Source organism: Drosophila bipectinata, chromosome 2L, assembly GCF_030179905.1.
Source record: "Drosophila bipectinata strain 14024-0381.07 chromosome 2L, DbipHiC1v2, whole genome shotgun sequence".
Classification (NCBI taxonomy): Eukaryota; Metazoa; Arthropoda; class Insecta; order Diptera; family Drosophilidae; genus Drosophila; species Drosophila bipectinata.
The window spans coordinates 18,589,820-18,617,022 of NC_091736.1; the positions used below are offsets into that span (position 1 = coordinate 18,589,820).

Consider the following 27,203-nt stretch of genomic DNA (forward strand, 5'->3'; position numbering starts at 1 on the left):
ATTTCCATACAAGGTATCCTTATTCGAGCTCCTTTTCCAGCTATTCCTTAATATCCTTACCCAAAAACCTAACCAGGCATATTTAATAAGCATTTAAATGAGCAAACTTTTGAGCCCAAAAAATGGTTGTTTACCCGGCGTATGCGTGATTTCCTTCCCCTGAAAAAACTTTCAATGGCCGATAGTTATACTTTCACCTTCAGGCAAATGAGTCGGCCATAAAATTAAAAGCGCTCGACCCCAAAAAATGTTACATGTGGCGTATGCGAATCATCGTAAACATGTCTTTCGTGCACACACATATATAGACCCCATTTACAAATGTATATATAGAGAGATATGACGGACAAATTTCTGTTAATGGCCATGGCCATAAAATGGATTTAAAGCAATTTTTTGTGGTCTCCTAAAAATCTGCTGACCAGGCCACCGACCTCAAAGCCAAATTAATGACAAAGCTTAAGTCCTGCCCCAAACCCACCGCAAATTGCTCACCATTTTTCAGAAAGTATTCCCTTTTCATTCATTTCTCGGATCCAGTAATTTCAAAATCTGGGAATTAATTCTCGGGCCAGCCTCAAACGGATAAAATGCAAATTCAATAAGCAACGTCAGCTTAAAACTGGACATTAAAATGCCTTAGTTTCGTTGATTTCAATGAATTATTAAAATCGCTTTGTCCGTCCACCTTTGGGGCCCTTTCGGCCTTTTTGGCCGAAGAGTCGGCATGCATGTAGGTCAAATTGGACCCGCCTGGCTGCCTCCTGAAATTTCAGCCATTTTGCAAGTCAACTATGCGGCAAAAGAAAGTCTCAGAGCACAGTCACTCGCAGGAAGGTACGCAGGAAGGAAGGAAGCTGCTAGATGGCTAGATGCCTAGATGGAAGGTGGCTTTCACTTTCACCAGCCCGTATCGTTAACCAGTTTGTACCGAAGAGCGGGCCTCTCCTTTTTGGCCTTTGTTTGCAAACGAGCCACAAAAATAATTGCCAGGGCAACCATTTTTCGTCTAACTACCAGAAGAGTTTATTGTTTCAAGCCAAAGTTGCAAATTGTTGTGGTTGGATTTTGGCAACAGTTTCGGGTAGTACACTTCCCGTAGCCTGGCATGATAATAACATAATAAGCCATCATCTCCCATAATCGGAAATTACCAGAATTTGAACTCCATCTTACTTAAGGCAACCGCAACAAGGTGAAAGTTTTCAAGCCTAAATTAGTTTACCGAAAAGTTAATTACTCCATAAAGTAAATTATAATGTTATGATATCAATACTGAAAGAAAATTACCAATCAAAAGTTTTTGGAGAACCAACTTTGCGTATGAGTAATATGGTTTCACAACCATCTCTGTTACTGACATGAAAAGCATTTTAAATGCTTGTTTTGGTGAAAAATGTAGGAAAAATAAAAATGTGAATAAAGTTAATACAAATTATAATTGTAAGGCAAAAAAACTACATTGTATGGTATTTTAGTAGCTAGAAAAAAACTGCGTATGAGTAATAATATTGTTATGTTGCTCATCCGCAATGCTGATTGCATTTTGTTTTCATTTAAATAGGTTTAATGCTAAATTAAAGACACAAAACATAATTTATTTTATTACTAGTGAACGCACAATGTAAACTTTTTAAAATTATCCCAATCAACGAAAAAGAAAGAACATTGCGCTTAAACAATAAACTTGTAGTAACTCATCCGCAATGTTGGTTTTCTTTTTTGCGAAAAGATAAAATAATGGTGGCTACTGAGGAAAGAAATCAGTTTTCTTATATTATTAATTCATGCACTTTGCTGGATGCACTGCCCCGGGAGAGCTTTCTTGCGATTCTTTGCTGTCACTCGCACAGGATTCGCCTGCTCGGGAATTCGGGGCTTACCTGTAAGTTGGCTCTGTAGCCTGCTGTAACGGAGCGCCCTTACATGCATATGCATAAGTCAGAGGGTCTGCCAGAGTGACATGGCCAAAGTCTCATTACTCTGGTGCTGGTACTGATGCCAGCAGCAATACGGTGCGTATGCGCAATCTGCTAAGCAAGTCTTTGGGTTTTCAGGTAATTCCACGTAAGCGCATTAGCCGCACAAGCTGTGACTCCTGCCATTAACCCACCAGCATTGCAAATAATTTAATATCTTATTAATGCGACGATGCACACACTGAGTGACTTAATTCGGAGATCCCCCCTGGAGCCGGGAATAATTGATGACAGCGGGATCCGAGTCCCAAGCCCGATAATTCCACTGAATGCGTTGGCTTGAGTGCCTTCAATTAGAATGCGGAAAGTTTTGCTGGCATTTGATGACAGCCCTCTGTAGGATATTTTGGTTAGGACTTTGGGACGTCGCTGGGTGAAGTTTCATAACCGCAACGCCAGCAGCCGCAGGAGATTTTAATATATTACAAAATTTATTGAGCTTCCAAGTTGGCAGTTGTGACACAACCGAATGAATGCCAATTACTCACGTCAATTGGCTGGGAATGTCTTTCATCAAAGTGCCAGATTTCTGGTCAATATCTGGTCAGACGTATATGGCAAATGGCAATAATCACTTTACCTACTTCGTGCGGAGCTGGTAGCTTTAAAATCCTTAGCCATTAAGCAATACATATTTTTCTTGCAACAAAATGGAAGGAAAAACAAAAAGAGAAGCCCAGAAATTGCATTTACGCGGTTCGTTAGACCAACAAACAGAGAAAAGAAGCGAGCCAAACGGCTCAAAGGCCAAACCAAGTTGGTCCAAAGGCAAATCCGGGTCGAAACGGGTCGTGTTGGGTTGCTCTTGGCCAAAAGCACAAAATTGCAGCCAAACATTTTCGAGTGGCGGCTGCAGCAGCAGTTCCAGAATTATGCTACAAATTTATGAGACGACATAAATTTTGCAATGTTTGTTTTGGCTACACACACATCGCCCCCTTCTCTCTGAGTTCTTTTGGCTGGAGGGGTGTGTGTGTGAGTGTGTGGAAAAACAAACCAAATATCTAAAGCACACACATGCAGAGAGAAGAGGGAGAATGCGGTGGCAGGCAGCCTTAACCCGTCCCACACAGCTGGGGGTCGCAATGGCCCAGCTCTATGATGAATGTCATGCGGTGAAATTTTAAGCCAGCACCACCAGAAAAAGCACCAACGACCGAGCCGGGAGCCGGGAGCTGGGAGCTGGGATGAAGGGAAAATGGGAAAAATGTGGGCGTATAAACCATCGCCTCGTCATTCTAAAATTGAAAAATGCATGCAACTGTTTTGAAGGTTTCCTGTGCATCGGCAATGGGCGTCTTCTTTCTGGCGAACTTTACATGTCCAATTTTTTTCGCCCCATCCTGGTGCCTCCCCTTTATGTGCCTCTCCCCGCACATCCATCCATCTTTCTCACCAGTGTCCTGACAGGCTGCGACCTCCAAGCGCCGGCAAATAGACAGGCATGTAAATTACTGGCACATGTGCGTTGGAGGCAGCTGCCACGCCCATCGGCATTATCCCACTGACCCCAAAAAATTCTAAAATTTATATGTGTTTGCTCGATCTACATGTCCTGCAATGATGCAGTCCTGTTCCGAGTGGTTTACTGGTTAATACAAGTGGTAAAGTGTGAGTCTTCGTAAAGTGGAAGGAAATAAAAGAGTTTTGGGGGGCAGCTGGTGCCTTTAAAGGTGAGTCAGTTCATTAAGAATTATACCCATAGAGCCCCCGTAGAGTCCTTGTAGCCATTTTGACAACCGCTTCGCCTAGAATTCAAAGTGTCAGTTGCATTTTGCAGCTTGATTTTTTGTGTGGCCGCCAATGACAGGAAAATCTCCGATGTAGCCCAAAAGCTTTGCTTCCGTTGTTCTCCCGATCCGGGCTCTTCCTGATTTTCCCTTTTCACTCTGCCAAATTGCTGGCGTGTCGAGGCGAGCAACACGTCACATGCATAAATGCAATTTTTATCCCTCAGCATGCCCCAAAAATCTGCACCACCCGACTGCTCGAACCACCTATGAATGTCATACCGAAACAACAGCAGCAAAGACAGTGCAACAGTTTATGTTGTTGCTACTGATGCTGCTGCTGGCGTTGCTGCTGCAGATGCAGTTTTTGTTGGGATGGCTGCTGGAGTTACTGTCATGTCAGGTCTGGCAGAGTAGAACGATATTTTAGCTGCATGTGTGTGCCATGCGGGGAGGTTGGGGGTTTGGCAGACACATAGCTTTTATGTCTATAATTTCTGCAACGAGGCATGTATGCACTTCGTTGTTATTGTTGTCAACATGTTGTCCACCAACAAGAGGACACTACCAAACCGAAAACAGGACACAGGAACAGAGCCAGGCAGAACAGAGCCAGCTACACAGAAAGCAGTTGGTATGGTAATGGGCCGGGCTGCGATCACTTAGTGTACACTTAACGAAAAGCCAGCTATCCGAAATATTTATTTTTAGGCATTTTTAGTTTTAGTCATTACTCATACGCCCTGTATGCGTAGGTCCTTCGATTCCTATCAGAGTTTCTTGAAAGACTACCCTCCTATTTCTCGCAGTGACCCACTAACAGAGCCAGCGACAACCCTGTCAACGATTACTGGCAACATAAAGCACATTTAACATGCTATAAACTCATTGCAAGCCATGGCTGGCAAACATTAAAATCAGCCATGGGCTAGGGCCTCACGCTGCACTGCATTCGGTTCGACTCGGTCGAGGCACTGACATAATTGAAAAGTTAATTTCGAGAGCTCTAAATTTCAATTAACTTTGACAGAAGTGGGAGGGGCAGAAATATGATGGGAAAAATGTTTAGAGCTTGGACACACAAGCCTTCGGGCCGTCATTAAGAAGACACAGACATGCAATGCACATTTCAAATTCCAATGCGGTTTGTTAACTAAAAAGACAGTTTGCCTATTTGAGAGCACTGTATCGATTAGCCAGGGATGTGGTCAGAAGGCGAATGGAAGACATTCCCAGGTAATCTGTTCTGGGCATTACCATTCAAAGCTCCTGAATGTCATGCTCAGCACTAACCAGCCTCAGAAGTCGACTTGATGGTGGCCCACAAAAATAAGTCGAAACAATGGCCAGATGGCAACGAAGATAAATGCCAATGGCATCGTCTAACATATGAATGATGGCCGGGTACAGTGCCATGCAAAGTGCACTCGTCCAGGATAGCCAGGGCTGGCAGAGTGACACACTAACTGCATGAGTGAGTGCGTTGAATAAATGCACTCGGTTCCCCACAGCACTGAAAGAAACAGAATTTCAACAAATATAAGAAGTCTTAAACTTTTAAATAAAATTATTTTGGCAGTGTAGCTTTTTCTCATTTATTCTTTTCTTTACAAATGAATTGTTGTTTATTCGCGTCCTGCACACGCACGTCCTGACAAATGGCAGTTCCCCGGTTCATGCAACAGCGAATTGAAATAAAGGACTCTGCCCGCATGGACATGAGCTCCTCATCTCCGGGTGCACTGAACTCTGGAAGCTCACAAAGGAGAGCGGCAATGTGGCAATTTGGGCAGCTTAAAGCCTAATCCGCCGGAGATGAAATTCGATTTGCCATCACAGTTGCCAAAGCTCGAATCAGCCAGTTGACACACGCTCGTCAAGGCAAATAACTTGGCAGCCGGCGCTTTGTGACGTCGTTTGCATGCCGAACATGAATCTCAAAGATTCTGCCACCGCAGCTGACACTCGTTAGCGGCCTTGAAGAGGTCGCAGTTGGGGCTGGGGACAGGCTGGGGCTCTCCGCCCGGGAAACGTGACAAATTGCAGGAAAAACTGTCTCCATTCGCACTCCCCTGGCTCGAGCTATAATAATGATGGTAGGTGTATAAATGAGGTGCATAAATTGTGACAGGCCAAGGCTGTGTAAATTGCATTATCTATTAAAGTAAAAATCAAATGGACCGCCTAATCGGAAATCTGGGGCCTGTGGCACAAAGAACGCTTTGTGAAAATGCAAATTTCTGCAGCAACATGCAGTATGTGCGGCATGATGGAATTTGTAAAATATTTATGCTAATATCCTGGCGGAGAAGCATGAGTCCTGCATAAATGTTCCACCAAAAATTAACCCGCAACATGACGGTTTTTTGACAATGAAATTTATCGGCCTGATGGATGACACATGCTCGCATTATTCTGGGCTAAAACAAAAAGGATCTCTAATTAATTAGATCAAGGCTAAACAGAGCGGAGCAAATGTCAGATTTGTAAATAGGAAGGACCCGTAATTGAGTTGAATATTGAATAACCAGCAATCTCATAATCAGGGCCAATAATTTTCGCATTTATTCCTGGCTAAACAACTTGTTGACCCCCGAAACAGAATTCAATTATGCAAGCAGGATGAAAACTTGGCAGGCCACAGGGATGTTCCTCCCTCGTCAGGAAGCTCCTCGAGGGGATGGGAGCACAAAGCCACCGACTCGTGTCAAAGGAAGCCAGCCCTGCCAACAAACACAACTTGGCTCGCTGGAATTTCTAATACGCAGGAAACTGTTTGGCTTTGCAGCTGCAGACAGTTTAACTTTAACTTTTGCTAAACAAAAGCGGGCAAACTTTCCAGGAGGCATCAACTTTATATGAAAATTAAATAAGTGCCAGCTTAAGCGACCCTAGGGCAAGTGGGGCTGAATGGGATCCAGGTAAGGGGGTACAGGTTGATAGAAAAGCTTCTTTAATATGGATTATTTTTACAGAGCTGAAAAGGCTTCTAATTTTTCGCCGTGCAGCCACAATTGCGTCAAGAAGGACACTCAAGTTGTACAAAAGGTTTCAACAAACAATGCGAAAGACGCCGGGGAGCAGGAGGACTCAGGACGCAGAACGAGGTCCGGCCAGAGGAAGTCATCGCCCACTTCCGTCACAAATGACAACCAGGTATGAGAGCTCCGCCACATCCTGTGGGTCCTGCAAGTCCTGAAGACACTGGCAATAAAGTCCCGCACTGTTTCTTTGACAGCTGCTACTTGTCATTTTGCGATTTGATTTGGGCCCATGCATAAATATTTATTTAATTTGAACTCACTCGGCCATCGGCCGCCGGATATTTTGATATCAAAGACAAATGTTGCCGCCCGGACACCAAAAGCCAAGTTAATTCACAGTTTCTATGCCTCTGCACGCAGCTGCCCAAAAATAGAGAAGATGAAGATCTTAATCAGAAACTACTTTCGGGGTCCTGACAAATTCGTGTCGCCTGCCTGGACATTTATCATCGTTTAAGGGTCGTCGGACTATATATATATATATATGGAGGGTGGGTGGGCTACTGGGGCAAGCGTGTGCCTTGTCACAATCAAAAACTCTTGCAATCATTACGGGTTATTCCAACAAATCTCGGAGTCTCCTCGGTTTTTGCAACTTCATTTTCATTCAGGGGAGTCAGCAAGTTGCCGGCAACTTTTGCTTCCGCTTCGCTTCCCCAGCTGCAACTTTTCTCTGGCAGTTTGCTTTTGTCTCCACTTCTCGATTTGTGTCTCCGTGGGTCTTGCCACTACCCGGCCGGGGAAGCTCTTGTTCTCGGCGTCTTTGTGGCAGCTGCAAATTGTGGCATTAAAGTTTTTATCCGCTGCACTTTGGCACTTCTCTCGGCAAGTCGATTCATTTCAATTTAATGCCACCGCAAATTATGCCTTTGTCGCCAGAATTTGAATTTTGGGCTACGCTGCGTAATCGAATTAATCTGTCCACTGACAGCTCGACGTTTGAACTCGTTTCGGACTTTCAAGTGCGTTCCCTATTCGAAAATAGCAATAACCCTGACACTTGTTTCCCCTACTCGTAAAGTCAAAAACCCCTAAAGTTAAGCTGCCAAGTGCAGAATATAAAGCACTTTAATTAACTTGCGGACGCGAGGCATTCGGAAAAGTTTCCAGGCATCAACTTTGAACCACAAGGTAGTTTATTTCGCCGGGATTGCGGTCGGGCGCTCGCAGCTTTTGTTCCAAGCCAGCCAGAATGGAATGCACTTGCCCACTTGCCACTTACCACATTATATGGCCAATAAGGATACACAGACACAGGTATGTGCCCTTGCCCTGAAACCTGGTCGCCCCTCCCCGGCGTAATTAATTTCTTTGAGCATATTTTGGCAGAACCCAAATCCAGCTTATTTGCGGAATTTTCGGGTTTGGGTTTGACTTTTGCTTTGCGACCTGAGTTATTTACGTGGTTAATTCGGAAAATTTAGAAGCAGTTTAATTAAGTTGCGGGCTGGCAGCTATGGAATGGGGTGACGGCAGATCCTCCCCCGGGGCGGGATCCCCAAGAAAATATTGTCCCCAATCTCGAAAACGAGGAGTCCATAATGCATGGACAAACAATCAAATATGAGATACTGAGCTGACTTGCTGGCAACAAAGTATGCAAACAATTTTTATCAAAACAGAAACTTAAATAAAGCAAACAAATTGATGTGACCCATTCTTTGGCATAACAAGACGCTCGACAGGACGCCTCACCCCCAGCAGGACTGAAAAAATTCTCCAGTATCTTTGGCCCGAAGCACAATTTATTGGCCTGGCATTCATTCATCAGCAGGACGAACTCATCAGACTGTAATAATTTGCTATCAGAGAGTGTCACGACCAGTGGGGGTCAGTGGGGCGGTGCTTTTATGGGCGTTCGTCGAGGGCAGGGGGCTCAAGTAGTGGCAACTAAACGGCTGGTGGGCGTGGGAAGTGGGGCGTGGGGCTTAGCAGTCAAAGTAAAATTGAATAAAGGCACGAACGACACTAAAGCTTGGCCGGGCTTGGCGCTCCTATCCAAATAAACCATCTAAGGCCTGGGGGAAGTTAGTGGGGAAATACCCTGGCAAAGGATTTTCGGATCCTAATGGGTATTGGGAATCACTGGCCATAACCTAGATAGTTTCAAGGCTTGATATAAATTATTAAAACACGTTCACTTTGTGTATTTTCTATGACTTTTCCCTCTCCCAAGCTGTTCTAAATAACCAGCGCAAGAAGTGCCATAAAAAATAATATTCAGCATTCAATGAAAGAGGAGCAATTAAAAATAAACCAATTAAAAATGTCTCAATTAATGTGATTATGTTTGCAGCTTCTGTTCGCAACCCGTTTTCCATATAACCTTGCCTGCTACCCTTGCGGAAAATCTAGAGGCGAACGGAAGGAAAAAGTGGGGCGCTCTGGGCGCACGGGGCGGATGGGTGATGGCAGTGTAATGTCAAGTGTGCGGAAGCATAAAACAAACTCCTAACGGGGCTAGCTGGCAACTCTTTTTTCACTTTCTCTCTTTCTCTTGGCCGTACGTGAGTGTGAGTGTGAGTGTGTGCGAGTGTGTCAGAGTTGTGTATTTGTCTATGTCAAGTGTCAACATTTACTTCGTGACAACACAAATTGTGGCTGTGGCCATTTTAGCACCCGCCTGTGTGTGTGTGTTCCAGTGTGGCAGTGTGTGTGAAAAAGCCACAAGTGTTGTCCTTTCTTGGAATCGCAACTTGCCTGTTTTTCCTAATATTTTGTTGCCCTGTGTAGCGCTTGCTCTGTGCTTCAGTGTGCGTGTGCTCGAGATTTTTCATTTTAGATGCGGTCGCTAACTTGCCACGCATTTGTTTCCCTCTCACTCGCACCCCCTCTTTCCCTCTCTTTTCCTCTCACTCTTGCCCTTGCCCTCCCCCTTCCCAGTCACTTTGTGCATTGCAAATGAAGCCACAATAATAAAAGCCCCAGACTCTTAAATGTGTACACTGAGAAAGTACTCTCATCAACAAAATACTACCAGATTTCGAGTTAAAGCCCTCAAAAATTATACTTCTTGTTAGCCACCCTATTTTCTTCCAGTGCAGCTTGTAAACATGTGTGCGTTTGTGGCTTAGTCAGACTGCAACAACCTACAAATTATAGTTTTAAGCTGGTTTTCCCCTCTGGATTGTAGTTTGCTTTCCCAGTTGTGTGTAGTTGTAGCTGCTCTTATCTTCGGTGCTAACATTCTCGATGGTTTTTGCGGGTTAGTTGGCCTGGCTTAGTCGTCTGCCCCCAGCCCTGCTCCTCGCCTTCTTTCGCAGCCTCTTCCACGGCTGTCAACTGTGTCGCATCGTAATTTCTAATTTGTTTGCATTATTGCCGCAGTTCTCGGCTTTTGAGTTTGTCTCTATTACGGATGACGTTTCTGATGGCTAAATTGAATAATGCTGTTTAAGAGGAGTGGGCCAGGATGGGATCCATTTACAATTGCGCTGTCTCGGCTTAGTGCTGGAGTTGTTTTGTCAAGAAAGTGTCACATTACAAGGGAAATTAATTTAATATTAACTCCACACATTCTGCTCAATGCTTGGCTTGGAGTTCAAATACTCTCTTAAAGGTTTTGTATAACAGTTTTTGTTTTGTGTTTCCTATAAAAGGGTTTTTACTTAAACATAAATTTTAAGAATACTGGGACCATATCCTTTAATATCGAATAAAAGTTTCCAAGGCAAAGGGTCTTATACTTTCGAGATTAAATATATTTCTCTTGGTTTTGCGAAAGTTAATCGAAAATAGAAGTATAAAGAAAAATTTGTTTAGGATGTGCTTATATTTTTGTTTATCTTATACCACTACTACTATTATAGCTCGACTGCAAGCTTTGGAAAATATCCTTATTCGTATATCCTTATTTCGTATGCAACGAAAAGCTCTTCGAAAAGTCTTCTTTATAGAAACAAGCTTTCTATAAACAGGCTGTAAGAATATCCTTCGTCGAGTTGTACCATAAAGCTTTTTTTTGGAGAGTCCTGCAATTGAAATTGATTTGCCAAACAACAGAGTTTATTAACCAGCCCACAGAAACTTTATTTCACTCAGAGTTTATAACTTTCATTGTAGTCCAAAATAAATGCCAGTTTTGGAAACTCGCCGAAAGTTGTACCCAAATTATTACAAAGTTAACCACACGTCTGGGCCACAAAGGGCCTGTTCCACCACAGATCTTGGTCAGAATGCTCACTTCAGTAACTCGGGAACACACCTAGAAGCATCCAAGCCTAGACCAAGTCAAAGTCCAAGTTGTTTGCGCCATTTGCAGGGATTTTGTTTTGGCAATTGCCGGAAAACCGTCATACATTATAAAGCAGTTTGGTCTGCCAGTTTGCGGAGCTCAAAGTTTAATTGTTGAGGTTTCTGTTTGTGCCTGACATTTGTGTTGTCGACCCTGCCACACCCACACCTCCTGCCTTTTGCTCCTCTTCCACCGCCGAACTTCACTTGCATATATATGGGGATTTTTATGAGCCACTCATTAAGTATTTGGCGCAAAAGTTTTAGCAGCTTTATTTTTATTCCGCTCCTGCTCCGCCAACCCTTTTAGTTTTTATTTTATATTTTTTTTAGCCTGTGTGTGGTCAGCCAAAGTAAGTCTTAAGTGCAGTTGACTTTTAATTGGGGCTGGGATCGGATGGGAGAGCGTAATTATGCGAAGGAATGTGCGGCGAGATTACCATTTTTTCAGGGCAGGGTATTCAGGACAGGCAGTTCTTTAGAATGCGCACTTCGGTGCTATTGCAAGGATGACACAGCCCAAGACTGGCTTATCCAGGGGGCATAAGAGTGAGATAAAGAGAATGTCTTGGATGTCTGCTGGAAGCGGTTGCAATTTATAAAAACTTATCGATGTCATCAATCACTTTAACGCACATGAGCTGCCGCTTCACCTCCGGCTGCACTCGACTCCGAGTCTGGTCTAGATAAATAACTTTATTAAGTGCAGCAAGATTCCATGTCAAAGTCTCAAAGTTGCTACGGAAAACTCCCCCGAGACAGGAGGGAATCGCTTTCCCCGAAGTTGCAATGGAAGAAGGATGCGGGCCGCAAATTGAAATCGAACTCAAAACGATTTCGAGGCGCTTTGTGCTCGATATTAATCAAAGTTGATTGCCTGTTAATACGGCGACGCAATCCATCGGCAAATTGCCCCTAAAAGTTTCCCTCTAACCTGAGAGCCTTTCAAGTGCATCAAATTAATTTGGATGCCTTTCTTCCTTTGCTAATTTCCGAATAGGTAATTGAAAAAACACTGAACTGCAAGTACGAATATGAGCCCAGTGGCAAAAATTAAAATTTGATTTAAAAGAGATCCCCCAAGTTGAGGCGGAAGTGCCTTTTCTACTAGCTTCTGTTTTCCATTAAACTCGGGCGGGGAAAAAAAACAAATTAACTAAACGCCCGCAGATTCGCGCCAGGATGCGGCTTCATAATTAAAAAGCTCTCAGTTTGCCATGGAGTGGAGTCTATTCCCTGGATAAACCCTCAAGAACTTTAACTCGGAAGAAAGTAGGTGAAAGTACTGTTTGAGCCAGCTATGCTGAAATGTTGAATGGGTGAGGCAAAAAGTATAAATTTCACTCTGGGGAAGTTAAATGTAAAAAAACACAAACAAAACAGAAAACAAGAACCGAAACTTCACCCCTTTCTTGCAAGCTCTTCCTTTTTATTATTTTTTTTAATCTAGCGCTATAATTTTTGGCATAAATGAGTCTCGAATCTGGCAGTGGCGAGGTAACCCACTTTTCTGGCCATAACTCTGGCCTGATGTGAAGAAAGTGCTGAAAGGCTGGCTAAGTTTTCGCTTTCATCAAGCATAAAATAACACGGACTGGCACTTACCAATTAACAAAAGTTTCCAAATATGCATTTGAATGTCGAATGCTGCTGAGTCCATTCAAATTAGAAGCAGACGTTTTAAAAAGCCCCGCCACTCGCCAGCGTGCTTTTCCCTTTCTCCTCGCAGGCTCTCTGTCTCTGTCGCTGTCGCAGTCGCAGTCGAAGGATCCTTCCGGCTTCCGCTTGGCGACTTTCCGTTGGCCTTCTCGGGGTCTTAGGCTCGCAAAAGTTGTCGATGGATGCGCTCAGCAGTGGGGATTTGTTGTTGCCGCGGCGTAGGCAGCAGCATCTTGTCCAAAACTTTTTGATTTTAATTGTTGCATTCGGTCCGACTTGTGTTTTTCCTTGTGCCTTGTGCTTTTTGGGAAGGACTTCACTGGGAGTGGCAACAACTGAGAGGCAATTAAAGTTTCGGCTGGCAATCGTACAGTAAATGGCTGACCCCGTTCGTACTCGTCCTGGCCGCGTCCTTTAATCCCGTCGCTTGATTATCGTATCTCTTTATGCCTTTTCCACTTCCTGTCCTGTCTCGGTTGCCTGCAGTTGTGTGCAACTTTCTGGGGCAATATCAAATTCTCTTCTAGCTCTTCGTGGCCACTGGTCCTGGCTGTATTTTGTACCCTTTTCGGCTGTACTGGGGCTCTCCTAGGACTCTCCTTTCTTTGAAAGCGACAATATTTAACTGCGTTTAGCAATTATTTTGATTTTGTGTATTCCATTGAGCTCTGAAAGAGAAACAGAGAATTCATGATGATTAGATTTGGTTTCTTGGAGAGTAGAAAGTCTAAAATCTACAACATTTCAGCTTTAACAAAGGGATTAACTTAGTTTCCAGTTTTTATTAAAAATCAAAAACATGTATTTAAAAACCTGACACGAAACGTATTCCCTGTAATGCTACATTAACTTGATGGTATTTGCATTCCCCTGCAATTCCATTGATTAATTACAAAGTCAGTCAAAGGTGGGCGTCGCACAAATTGTTGTCATAATAAATATTGAACAGAAGAAAATAATAAAATGCCGAGCCAGACACGAGCGCGACAAACTGAAAAATTAAGTGCGATTAAAAATGTAATAAATGCAGGCGCAGAAAAAAGCCAAATTGAATAATTGTGTGACGCATTTTTTCCCATATTTAATATATATTGTGTGCATATTTGCCGAGCAAACTGGCAAAAGAGCAAATGAGTTAAACAGAAGCCCGGCATAATTAATATATTAAATAAAGCTGGCAAATTTGCGCACGAAATACCGAAGTCAGACCAATAAAGGCCCAGAGCATGTTTTTTATTTATCATTGTCATAACGGCTTTACTTTATGGCCACAAACACGGCCCTTGTGGGGCGACCTCCGGAGGCGCCATAAATTTCCGGTCCGATTTGAACCGACATTTCGGGGGTTGCCCCAAAATTTTAAGACACCAGATGAGCTGCAATTATGGCTGAGTAAACAGCCTTCTTAACGATAACATGGAAATTCATTTTTATTTTGGTTATTTTCAGATGATTAATGAAGAAAATCTCTTGATCTAGATCTAGTCTATGTTCTCAGATATATGATGCCCGATACTTTTTAAAAACTCCTATTCTCTGTTGCTCTTTACTTCATGACTACCTTTTCTTGAGCTCAAGTAGGAACTCACTATTGTCTCGAAGAAATCACTCTTTAATGTATGGATTTGGGATTATGTCTTAGCAGCCAGGGGAGAGATGACTGTGAAGCATTACTGGAAATCCTTGTCACATTACAATAGTCTGAGAGCGTCGGCTCTGGGGGCTTGTCTAGTCTCTTTTCGCGGCCCGTCTCCTTTGTGCCATGAATTACTTTTCTTGCCGTTTTGTTTTCTAACAACCGCACAAGACAATGCACACACAGCCCACTCTGTTTGCATATATGCCAGTACACACTGTGGCCCGAAGAGCGCCTGCTATTTAATTTATGAAGTAGAGCGCGTAAAAATTGTGCATTGTGGCGTCTCCACAATGAGCAGAGTGCGAAGGGGAGTGGGTAGGACAGGGACTTATCTCGGACCCAAGCACACTCCTCGCATTTTTCGAGTTTTTTTGTGTTTTTGCACAACAAAGGACAGTTTAGGAATCACTGGAGGGACGGGGACCGGCGTAATGTATCTTCCAGGACCGGATCCCTCTAATCAACATGCAACACAACTCTTCTAATGAGTTTCTTTAAATATGGCTCGTATGCACAAGTCTCGCTAATTTATCCCCCAATCACACAGACCATTTATTAAATACTTTTCCCATCCTTGCAAATTAGACGTTAGACCTTCCTTCCAGCCAATGCAGAAACTTTCATCGAACGGAGAGCAATTTAACACCACTTTATCCACTAGGAGCAGCTCTTAGTTGTAGAGAAGGGGCTGTGGTGGGAAAAAGTTAATCTGCCGCGATAAATCACAAGTTATTAATGCGCAACGTGTTCGACGTGGCGCTCAATTTCCCAGCTGCCGCGGCTGCCTCATCATCGTCATAATCGGGTGAGGCAACCTTATTGGCGTGTCATCATTACGGGTACTATTTAGTCTCTCCAATTAGCGGGAGGCCCTGCCTATCCAAGTCGCAGACACTAAGTGTAGTTGGGAAACTTTGCATGCAACAAAACTTGTTGAAAGGTTACTGGGTGGAATGGGTTCATCCATGGATGTCCCAAAACATATATGAGCTTACCCAGAGCTCACTCATAGAGCTCATCAACAATTGGGGAAATCAATGCCATTGCCAACCCCCCGCGTGTCGAGTGTCTCAAATTTTCACATGGAGCAAACTTGCACTTCATTCGGACAATTGACATGACCACTGACACGTGTAAGCCATGGCACGCGCTCCTCACATTTCGCATTCCATCTCCATGCATACAGTGCGGTAGGTACATATAAAGAGTACATGGGGATCGACAGCAGTCGCAAAAAAATGGCGACTAGACCGACTAGAAAGGAGTGCCATCTCATGCTTCTGGCAAAGACATGGCGTTGTCATTGTCATTGGCCAGGACCGGGCCAGAACTCCAGCGTCACGTCACGTCAACGAAACCAGCGCCAAACCAAAGCTGAAATGCGAGTTCAGATTATAAATGGGAGGGGCAGGGCGCTGGCGGGCGTAGATAAGGGGGCGTCGCGGGCCACTAGACAGATTTTGGGGAACAGGAGGACAAAGCATGAGTTATGGCTTGATATGACGACTATGTTCAACAATTTCTCTCCATGATTCTTTATGATTGTGGCACTGCTGGGTTGCCAAATCCTGGGGAGGAGCTCTCGTGTCCATTCATGGTATGGGTGTTTTTTTGCTAGCTGGCCCATTTTAGGCTACCTCATAACCCAATTTAAAGCAATTTTCAAGTAGAGAAGAGTCGTTAAAGCCATGTTTTCCTTTTTAATTTTCTTACATCACTTTTTACAACTGTCGTCAGAAATTCTTCTCTCAGACAGCAGCTGCTGATTTCTTTGTGGCATGTGCTTAATCCAATTTCCAATGCAATTGTCGCCACTGAGATATGCCAGACCAAAGGGGGCCAGCCATGCAACATGCAACTTGCCCCGAAAACCCATGTAACCCGCCTGACTCCCATGTGTGCGGTTTCCCAGTGTCAGGGCAAACTTTTTATGCTCCAGCCAGGGCAATGTATCCCTAGAATACGCCCCAACTATTTTGAAACGGCAACGGGTGGTACTTGATGGGATCTCCATCCGAGTGATAGACAATCCAGAGACTCTGCGCTCTGCGGTTGTCCCTGTAATTGTCGAATATGTCAAACCGATGTGCTGGCAACGCACATGAATGAGCACAAGTCACAGGGATAATTATGACCGGGAAGGGAATGTACGGAAAACAAATGAAAGCATCCGCGGGCAGGTGTTTGATTAGAGTGGGCGGGGCTCTAGATAGTAAACTCCTCTGGTGCGCACTGCACACTGTATTAATCAAATCCGGGACTCGTATAACGAGAGACTATTTTCGGATTGTTTGTATCGTCTGTGACTATTATTCCGGGTTGTTATTGGCACTTGAAAAAATCTGGTATAATTATTATTATGATATCATAGTTCTACTATGTTTGCGTTTAGACTTTCCTTCTTAAGATCCAACCCTCTTTCTCTTGATTGTTGCGACTTGTGCTCTAGGAGAATGCGACCTTTCCCCCAGTGTATAATCAGCCAGAGCCAACTGTACCAACCCGACCCACTGAGGGCTGGCCAACAAATTGAAAGCTCAATCATGTTGCAGCAGCTGTTCGTGCGAGTGGCCAAAATGCTGAAATGTCGAAACGCGTGTTCCCATGTTTTGGGTTTTCGCTAGCAACCCCTTCCCCGACTGAACCCCTCTACTGGCCGCACTCACACATGGCCAAATTATGTAAATGACATTAATCCTTATGGCGCACAATAGTTTAACGGTTCGGCGCTTTATTGTCACGTCCCAGCACAGAGCCAGCATCAACAATGCCCAACTCCGGCAGTCCGAGTCCGATTGCGACCGGACTGTGTTGTCCGGACTCTGGAGTTTTTATGCCCACGTGCTGGAACTGGAACTGAAACTGGGGGATTGCGTGTATCCCGCCGCATGTTCCCCTCCAATGACAGCTAACTTTTCCTTGTTAATTGCGAAATCAGTTGGTGGAACAGAAACGGGACCTTCCCTTTCATAGTTCCACGGCCCACTCGCACAGCTTACATAATCAATTACGTGATCAACGTGATGACCTTCCTTTTGATTTGATTTATGTACTGGTACTTGTATCTTACCCGCCATGTGGGTGTCGGATGTTTGGCAAGAAGTGGCTCTTAAAGGCTTCGATTTAATTGGAATCAGTAACATACTTTCATTATTTTTTCCTCTTAAATATGGTTGGGTAATATATCACCCTGATTGCATGTTGACTCAAGTAATGACATCCGAATGGAGTGGAAATGCATCGCCTCGTGTCCGACAATTAAACGGCTGGTTATTAAAAATTAAGTGCCTGGCGTGGCCAGGCAAAGGAGTTGCACTGCAGCTGGTTGATTGTTATTGAAACACTTCCGATTCCATTAGCAGCCACCGTGGAGGCATTAAGGGTCAAATAAAAACCGCAATAAGCAGAATTGCAGCGATTACCTGCGGGGCAGAGAACAGCGAGGAAGAAAATCAGCGGGTGGTGTTAATGTTTGAACATTTTCCGAAGTGCTTTTCCCGGAACCGAGTCCCGGCTGGATGGCTTACCACACTTCATTGGGTTTTTTGGCTACACGATTAATTTGTCCGTTGCCTAATTAGAATAATACAACTAATGCGCCAGGATCGTGTGGCAGGACCTTCTCCATTGGCATGCACATAATTAGTCGTAGCACTTTTTGCTCTCTGCCACTTCTCCTCTCCATATCATTAACTTGCGAGTCGCATAAATTCATGATGTATCAGAAGGAAAAGGAGCGGAAGCCGGGAAGGAAGCGGCAAAATCACAGTTTGGTTTTATGTACACGCACTAATGTGCCAGCCAGTGGGCGAGTGGCTACTAGCCAGGGATGCCCTTGGGAGTCCGTCGGATGAGTGCTCCTGGATGGCCGTGTACTTCTGGTTTATTAATTCGCTGGCAACATGCAATCGACTTGTTTGCGGAAAACCTCATGTTGATATTGGCCACGACTGCCAAACGCCCGGCGTCCAAATTCCGCCAGAGTACTAACAGGATGACGTCCTTTGGTGCTAGTTTAGCGAGCATTACAGAACCAGAACTTAAATTCTTTAAGAGAAAGCACTGAGAGAAAGCAACATTGCCACAAAATTAAAATATTTTATAATAACTTTTTCAAAGTCCTCCACTTAATCCAGAAAAGCAACATGCACTAGGTTGTTTGCTGTTATATTGCCACTCGAGTGCCCTGGCTGGGGACTCCTGGCAGACACCACTTATGCCCTTTCACGCTGAGGATATCCCTTAAATATTTAAAGAGCTAAGGCCCTCTTTTCCAGGATCTCAATCAGTGCTTAAGAGGCACAAGAGCGAGGAATTAAACATGCAGCTCGTTCATTTTTGGGTCACTCAATTAAATGAGTGCATCTCGAAGAGCCCTCAACAAGGTGAGTTCAGCAGCTCCTGTAGGACCTAGGACCTGGTCCTTGCTTTCCACTTTCCTGCGCCTCTGCCCATCCTCGAGCCAAATCGATGGCAGTTCGATCCTGAATGCTCCTTGTGGCAGTGCTTGTCGATGGGATGTCTTTGTTGTTGGCCCGTCCCGGGCCGGTCAAGTTGCCTTTTGATTAAAAGGACATTGGGAAATAAAGTAGAGCAAAGTATGTGCTAAACTTTTTCCCTTCTCGACGGGAATTAGAGGAGAAGCGAAATGAAAAAGAATTCCCCTGCCCCACGAACAACGTACTCAGGAGGTATGTAATTGTTAAGTGCTCATTAGAAATGCCCCAGACAGAGGCAGGCGAGGCAGACGAGCCAGATGAGGCGGATGAGGCAGCCGAGGCATACACAGGCCCCATCTGGTTGGGTGCTTCAAGTGCTCAAGTGCATTTTCAATTAGGGAGAGGAAAATATTTGGCTGCACTTTGGCCAAAGGAGCCAATAAACTGTTGAATTTACGGCAGGTCCTAATAGCTTTTCGCTCATTTATCCATTCCGCCTTCGGTTTATTCCACAACAGCTCAACACCCGCCCGGAAAGGCGCATTTGGAATTCAGTTGAAACATTTCAGAGATCCGATTGCCATTTCAATTTTCCCATAATGGATTCGCTTTTCAGAACAGCGATGCAGGTATTGGTTACCAATATTAATTATTTCGTAATACCTTACGAGTTGTATGATGCCTGATTTATTGGACGGCCAATAGCTTGTTTAAGCCACTCAATCCCATTTAAAAATAATAAACAATTGAGATCATAATTGCGCATATCTCTGTGCTTCTACAGGCTCTAAAGAAACTTAAAGTTTCCAGGCCGTGCCACCTCCAAGCTGTTGCTGCATCGGAGCTTACGTTTATGAACAAATTGAATTGCTATTAGGCACTCTGGCTAACAACAGAGGCATGTGGGGCAAGTGATGTGTGGCAACCGCATTAGGGCATCTTCCAGTCAGCAACTGTTCCTGTTTCCTTCTGCCTTCCTTCATCCTGCTCCTGCTGTGGGTCTTGGTCCTGCCACCAGTCCGACAGCTCCTACTGCTCATTTTTGCATTCACAGTTGGATGGCGTTGGCAGAGAACTTTTGCCACTCGAGTACATTTTGTTTTTGCAGCCGATTAACAGTGAAAGGAGGCCAGCTGCCCCCGAATCCTAAGGAGTTGCTACCGGCGGCTTTCTTTTTCTGCACTTAGAAGAACTAGTATATTAATAAATTTGAGGAAAATAGTAGATCCAAATCTAGCTGCACACATCTTGAAATATATATTTTATATGAGCATTATTTTAAAAAAGAATAGTTTACATTTAAAAGATACACATTATTTATTTCAGTGCCTTTGCTTTTCTTCTTGTTTTGTGGTATATCTCCCCCATGCAAAGCTGGCTGCTTGAGAAATGCAGCAGCCAGGCGCATATTGACTTTAGTGTTAGCCAGATTGTTTCGGCCTGGCAGGGCAAATGTTATCCTCATGGCCCTCGCCCCAAGCCGCCCTCCGCTGGCTGTGTGTCTATAAAATTTGATTTTTACTATCACTTGGCATTGTTGTGCGGTGGTGCCTTGGCCTCTGGGAACTCGAAGGAGATTACAATGAGCGTCAGCATAATGTGTGCTCTGCGAAATTGAATTGATTTTTTCAACCATTTCCCTGGGTGTGTGGCATTAAATTGTTCATTTGCTCCGCTGTTAGTTGTTAACCTACTTTGGCCACAAGTTGGCTGGCAAAACTTAACAACAGGAAGCAGCTGATAGCAGAAAATAACACACACACTTCGACAACACCACACACATGCCGGTATCAAACTGCCAACAAACAGTTTTGAGTTACAGCGGAAGGTGCAGAGGTTCAAAGCTCTGGGAGAAAGATTGCAGGGCATTAAAAAGGCTAAAAAGGAAGGGGAACTAGGCGGGGCGAACGAGGACTTTGGGGGGAAACGAGTACGGAAAAAGGATGGTAACTGCTTGGCTTGAGAGCCTGGCAAAAACTTGCAACTTATGCCTGCATTTTGCACATTTTCATTATAAATATTATGCATGTGTGTGGCTAAAATAAAAATTGCAGCGTGCCCAGGACTAGAGGGTGAAGTTGCAAATACCCTTTCAAAGTTGCTCAAAATGGGGTCACCTAAACATTGTTCACAGGAGCTAATAGTTTGTTAACTTCAATACTTTTCTCTCGACATGAATTAGATTTTTTTAACAGAATCCTTGACTTACTTGCTTTGAAGGATTAGGTGTTTAAGTAATGGATATTCCTAGCTGGATCTGCTAGTTTTTAATGAGTTTGTATGTGACAAACATAGATGGAACTGCAGAGGCACTAGCCGAGAACTTTTGCATTGCATAGTGATAGGCGCCTGACGGAAGAGCTTAAGGAATTCTCCACGCATACATGTATGTCTGTGGGGGCGTTTGTCGAACACAAGTTTGGAAAACAAAAAGAAAATAACTTTGGTGGGGAAATCGTCTTCGTGTTGACGTGAAAGTAATTTTCTGCAGATGACAAGTTATGCAAAGAACGAGATGAGTTTGTCTTTGAAACAGGATATGCTTTTCTGCAAATAAAGAATTTCTCGTTTTCCGCTCGACCCACAGACATTTAAAAGTTCCCTGTATCCAATTATGTTGAACCGCACAAAGTACATAAATCAGTTAAATTAACTAAATAATTGGCCGGACAGCCACGGCCGGAGACATGGCCAACTTTTGCAAAGTCACAAAGTTTCACGTCTTCCCCAGAATCCGACACACACGTGTAAAAAATAGAATTCCCATGAAGCCTGTGCTGAAGAATTCGAAAAGTTTCCAAGTCCGACGTGCAACGTTACATAAATTGGAATAGTTGCGTTGACAAGTCTCGAAATGCGATGCAAGACTTGCCACAGTTGACAATTTTCCTCCTTATACTTCAGTTTTTATTTTTTTTTTTAGCAGTTTTAATTAAACTAAACTTACATGCACAAGTTATTGTTTCGCACACATTCGTAGCCTTCTTGGCAGGACGAAGAGTAAGCAAAAGTCATTTAAAACTTTCGTATGCTTGGTCAGCCATGACTTAGCATGCATATCTCATACTCAGACTCTGACTCGGACTCCGAACCCTTTTCCCAACAAAAACTTTTTCGATATTTCAAATGCAGCGACTACAAGCGAGAGGGGCTGCAAAAAATAAAAACGATGCTGGGATGGGGATGGGCAGGACTTGTAGACAATAACTTTGCAAAATCCAATTACGAGAGCTGAATGTGTTTGGTATGCCTTTATTTTACTTTTCGGTAGGTTTTTCTCCAGCCTGCATATTAAATTAGCCCGTAAATTGAGTATGCTCTGCAGCCTCTGACCTTTTCTTTCTTCCATTCACCGGATGGGCGTATTTGCCTTCCTGTGATCCGAATTCTGAGGTTTGTGCTGCCAATTTGAAATCAAATTTTCCTTATCACTGGCCGGTAGGTGGCTAAGTCCTAGGTCGGAGGCTGTACGAGACAGGTCTTTACTAATAAACAAGCCAACAATGCAGGGGAGGTCAGGTATCATCGGTTGCAGACGTTGCGTATACGCAATGTGGTACGTGTGCGTGCGGAGGGGAATAAAGTCATTTCCTTGTTCATCCGCTTGTCTCTTTTCGTCCTGGGCTCGACTCCGCCCTGGGATAATTTCATTTGTCAATATGAAAGCGAAAAAGTGATTTACTTAAGTGTAAACTCATTTTCCACTCAACAGCAGAACAATAACACAGCAAAGGCGGCACAATTCATTGCACTTTGTTTGTTTGGCATTGCCGGGCCATTGCCGTAGCTGTTGGTGTTGCAAGTGTCGCAATATTGCTGCCACTGTGCCAGCAACAGTGGCAACAACAATGTCACTGCGCTTTTCACCTTAACAGCATAATGGCAATCAACTGATGGAAATGACGCAGCCACAGTTTCCAGGAAGGATTCGAGTGGGTTTTCTCCTGGCCTGGGAATTGAAATTGGCTGGCTTGTGGGCGGCCAGATCAAAATGGAGCAGGAAGGCTGGCGGTTGGAAGTGGGTAACGAGTGCCTGCCATTATTCATTTAAACCTGGGGATTGAGCAAAAAGTGTTGCATTGCCGCACAATCGACAAATAAGCCCTCGGCAATGTGTATTCTTTTTCAACAACCTCCTCTTCCCCTTCCGATTTACCAGCCTTGGCTTTTCTTTAGCTCCATCTGCAATTGAGATATTCATCCACTCACACAGTCTGCGGCTTTCGATTTGTTTGCGATTTAGAAATACAAATTGTGTGCCTGCCGAAGGTCGGTTCGGGGTTTTGTGTTCGCCCGTACTTCTCGGAAATTTGTAAGTAAAACAAAATTGCTTTCCGTAGACAAACATTCAGGGGGCATGTGAGTGTGTTTTGCTTTGGATTGCGTCTTTATTTTTTATTAAATTGCCCAGATTTGCACTGAGATAACAATCAGCCGGGCCAATGGCAATTTCTCAAGGTATTTATGGGTGCTCCATTTGAATGGCCTGATGTAAGAGCCACTTAATGGAACAACAAAGACGGCTATACCTCGTTTCATAAATAAATTAAAACAGTACTTACCATTCACATGTCCTTGTGGCAGAATCTCTCTTCGTAATCTGAGGCGTATCGATCTGCAAAGAAATGCAAAATTCAAAGCCTATTATTAGTAATTTTTGTGTAATTACATTGCAAGTTCATGTTGCAACATAAATAATAAGTGTGTGTCTATTATTTTGTATTCTCGCTGACTGCTTCCCTTTAAAAGCCAAGTTTGCAGCATTTGGCTAATGAAATTCCGGCCAATGCTTCCTCCAAATCTTAAATTTTAATGTCAAAACACATTTTCTCGTTTTTGCCACTGCCACTGCTCTGGCGGTAGTTGCTGTTGTTGGTGGCAGTTACAACATGATTGCCAGACATTGTTGTTGTTGCGCTGATGTCGGAGCTCTACCATTTCAGATTACGGCCAGAGTTTAGTTGGCACACAGAGCTTTTCCCTCCCAGGCTGACACATGCCTACAAGCTTATTTATAATAAAAAATCATACATGAGCGCACAGACAATGAGACAATAGACGAGAATTGTTGGTACAAGCGGAAAAGGGGGGTGGCTGCCATGTGGGCTGGGGTGGAGGTCCGGAAAAAAACAAACAACAACGAAAATGGCAGCACAAAAAATGGGTTTGGGGCATAAATGTGGAAATGAAAGGCGGCTCTGTCGGGGACTTGGGCTTTTGCCTGCCTGGGAATTTCCAGAGCCGTCATTAACTGTTGTGCCTGTGTATGTGTGTATTTCTATGTGGACTTATGTAACACACGGACGCATACAGACACACCTCATCTAACCATTCATTGACATCATTTGGCATGGTAGATAACATTCAGCCAAGTGCACACATCCCTACACTGGGAACTAGGTTGTTGCAAAGTTGAATAAAGAATGGGTCTTCCATTAAAGTCACATTTACAGAAAAATTTCCCATTCCTAGCTATTCCGGCTGAAAATCTTTAAAAACCAACCTCTGATTTTTCTCACAGTTCAGTCAATAATAGCTGGAGCTGTTGGAGGTCACCGAATCGTGCTGAAAGGGAAGGAAAAAGGAAGACTCCATCCTTGCCACCTTCGCCAGTTGCCCTGCACAACCGAACAATGTAATGAAATTTTCGAAATATCTATGATGATTTGCGGTTGCCATGATTGTCGGCCAGAAGCTGCTAGTCCTGCCACCCGTTCTTGGCTCTTCTCCCTGCTCTCAGCCCCCCCATGCATACGTATCCTTGTTTCGCACATTCTGGCTGCTGTAGGCCAGGATTCCATCGCATCCCAAAGCATCGCACGGCAGAGTTGCCCTTTGGTTTCCTGGCTGGCAGAGTCAAGTGACTTAAGTCACACTTTGGGCTGCCTTTTGCTGTCCTTTGAGTCCTTTGAGGCGGGCTAGTGAGCATGTGAGAGTTTGGATTAAATTTAATGTTCCTTTAGAAAAAAGATAAGTAGTGACTTTTAATTATAAAAATACCTACGTTAGAGAGGAAATCATACCATGATTATTGAATCATTACCGTCTAATGAAGGATATAAATTCAATCATGCCGCAACTTGTGCAATCTGAAACTCGTGTTTAATGGCATTTTGGCTCTATTTGTTCTTCGTTTTTAATATTTTCTCCACAGGACCCACTAGCCGAGTCCCGAAATGGGCGCAAATTCAAACTGGCAGCACGTAATAATTTTATTATTTATGGTGATGACGATGGCGAACAAGAATGGCAGCCATATACAGGGAGTACCTAGTGTGTGCATTGGGGAACACTCTCAGGCTCCCAGACCCTTTGCCAGCCTCCCGAAAAGTTGTAACGGAATTATTGTGAAATTTGTGGGAAATATAACGAATATGCGCATTCAGAATGCGATGAGTCCGGGGCATGAAAATGTCTGAGAGTTTTGTCGCATGCAAACATAAATTTTTGTGTGCCATGCAAAATAACGTAATAACATTAAATATGCAAATGCCTTTTGTCAGCCATTGCATTTACACACGACAAACATGGAGGGGTGCGCGGGGATCTCTATTTGAATTCATTCATGAAGATTGGAGGACTGAAAGTCGAGGAGCACCAAAGGGGAAATGTAGATGCGGCGGCGGATGCGGATGGGTGCGGACGGAGAGCCGTCGACTTCATCACACATTTTGCAATTTGCATAAAGTGAAAATGATGCACATTTCTGTTTTCCTACGACAATTTGCCTTTTATTGATTTTCTTCGATTTCTTTGATTTCCCTTACTGTGATCAGGCAGCCTCACGGCCTCAGACCCCACTCTTCCATCACTCCATCGAGAAGCCCTCTCCGAGGGTCCCCGACGATTCTACATGTGTTTTGAATGACGTTGAGTGCTGCTATGCAAACATTTTCTAACGAACACTTAGAGCAAATAGATTCGAGGGCTGCCAGCTCATGTGAAGTTTTCCATTTTCCACTCCTTGCATTGCACTCTTGCGCAGGCAGCTCCTCCATGCCAGGGTTTTCTTGGCCATTTTTTATCGCATGCCAATTACTTCTTATTTTATGTTGTAGCTGCATCAGCATGAAGTCTTTCAATTTCATTAAAATTCCAAACAATTACATTTAAGCTGACACTATGCAGTGTCTGGGATTTCATTTACATACTAGCCAGACCAGGACCAGGACCAGGACAGCCAATCAATTTATATGGTTTGTGCATTGAGAGAAAAAACTGAAAGCTGTCTGGATAACTTTTTGTTTGCCGACTCATTCAATGTGTAAACACTTTTTCACACAAAGACTCCAAAGTGTCATTAATATATTCAGTTTGTTTTTTGAACCGAGCTGTCTGTCACTGGGCATATTATGTTTCACTTTTCAAAGCTGTGCATTTTTAATAATCGCAGCCAATCGCTGCATTTGATCTTTTTTCCTGTGCAGATGCAAATATGGAAACGACACCGAACAGTGGCATATCTGAAGAGCTTAAGCTGCTAGTTAATCAGTCGACTTATCCAGTCAGACGACTTAATAACTTTGAAACCGCACAAAGCAATTAAAAAACGCCAACTCCATGCACTTGAAGCGTTTAAAGTTTGTCAGAACTCAGTCACTTCCGCTTGATTCCTCCGCTCTGCGAAAACTTGTCCCACTGGACTGGCCCTGGTCTGCCAGTGGCAAAGTTTGCGATATCACCAAGAGCCACATCAATTGCCTGCCTGCCCCACCAGCTGCCCGGATGCCGGCAGCTCCCTCCTCCACTGGCATGTGCAACACATATTGGTCAATAAAGTGCGCTCAAAATATTTGCCACAACTTGTGCACTTTACCTATCACACAACTTGAAGTTACTTCTGTTCCGTACCGACCCGTCCCGATCCCTTTGAGATTTGTTGTTAATTTTTGGGTCAATTTGCCAAAAATTTCTCCACTCTCCGATGCTGTGCCCCAACTTACTGCCGCATGCCTTCTGCACTTTGTGCTGGTGTTGCATACTTCTGTGGCAAACTTTTAATTGATTCAATCGCCTGTGCATATTTTCGGTTCAGTTCAGTTCTGTGGGGGTACAGTTGCAAAAATGTGATTTTCATTTAACGAAAGTGCCTTAAGAGCGGGAAACTCAATTTTGTAATTCTATTGTCTCTAATATCTTTAAAAAACGAGGACTTTTCTGTTTTTCCATTGTTAGTCTTAAATAAGTAAGCCCTTTTTGAGACTTTGCTCTTGTTTTCCAAGTGCCAAGGATGGCCACCACTACTAAATACCCAGCTGCCAGCCAGTTGTCGCTCCACAGATTGGTTTTTCGGAATGGGGAGGAGGAGGTCACTTTCAGAGCGGAGTGCGTGTGCGTGTGGCTCCCGGCGTGCTGGTGAAATTAGTTAGAGGATTAAATTTGTACTTTAATAGGATTTCTCATTAGGTGCCTGTTCACGATTGAACCGAAATATTTGTTCGATACCACACGCATGCCACATACAACACACCAGCCCCCAT

The 27,203-nt window shown here is 43.9% G+C and overlaps 1 protein-coding gene across 2 annotated transcripts in view; it reads right to left on the reverse strand.

Annotated features, from left to right (window-relative positions):
* The window catches only part of CadN2 (Cadherin-N2), a 77,287-nt gene extending 53,986 nt beyond the window's left edge, over nt 1-23,301 (reverse strand). For both annotated transcript variants that reach the window (XM_070277419.1, XM_043213687.2), the window contains exons 1-2: nt 23,286-23,301; nt 12,592-13,313 (exon numbers count right to left, since the gene is read on the reverse strand). In XM_070277419.1, the coding sequence (XP_070133520.1) occupies nt 12,592-12,646 (55 nt within the window). In that variant the 5' untranslated portion in view covers nt 12,647-13,313; nt 23,286-23,301. The remainder of the gene's footprint in view (nt 1-12,591; nt 13,314-23,285) is intronic.
* Nucleotides 23,302-27,203: the final 3,902 nt, after the last annotated feature.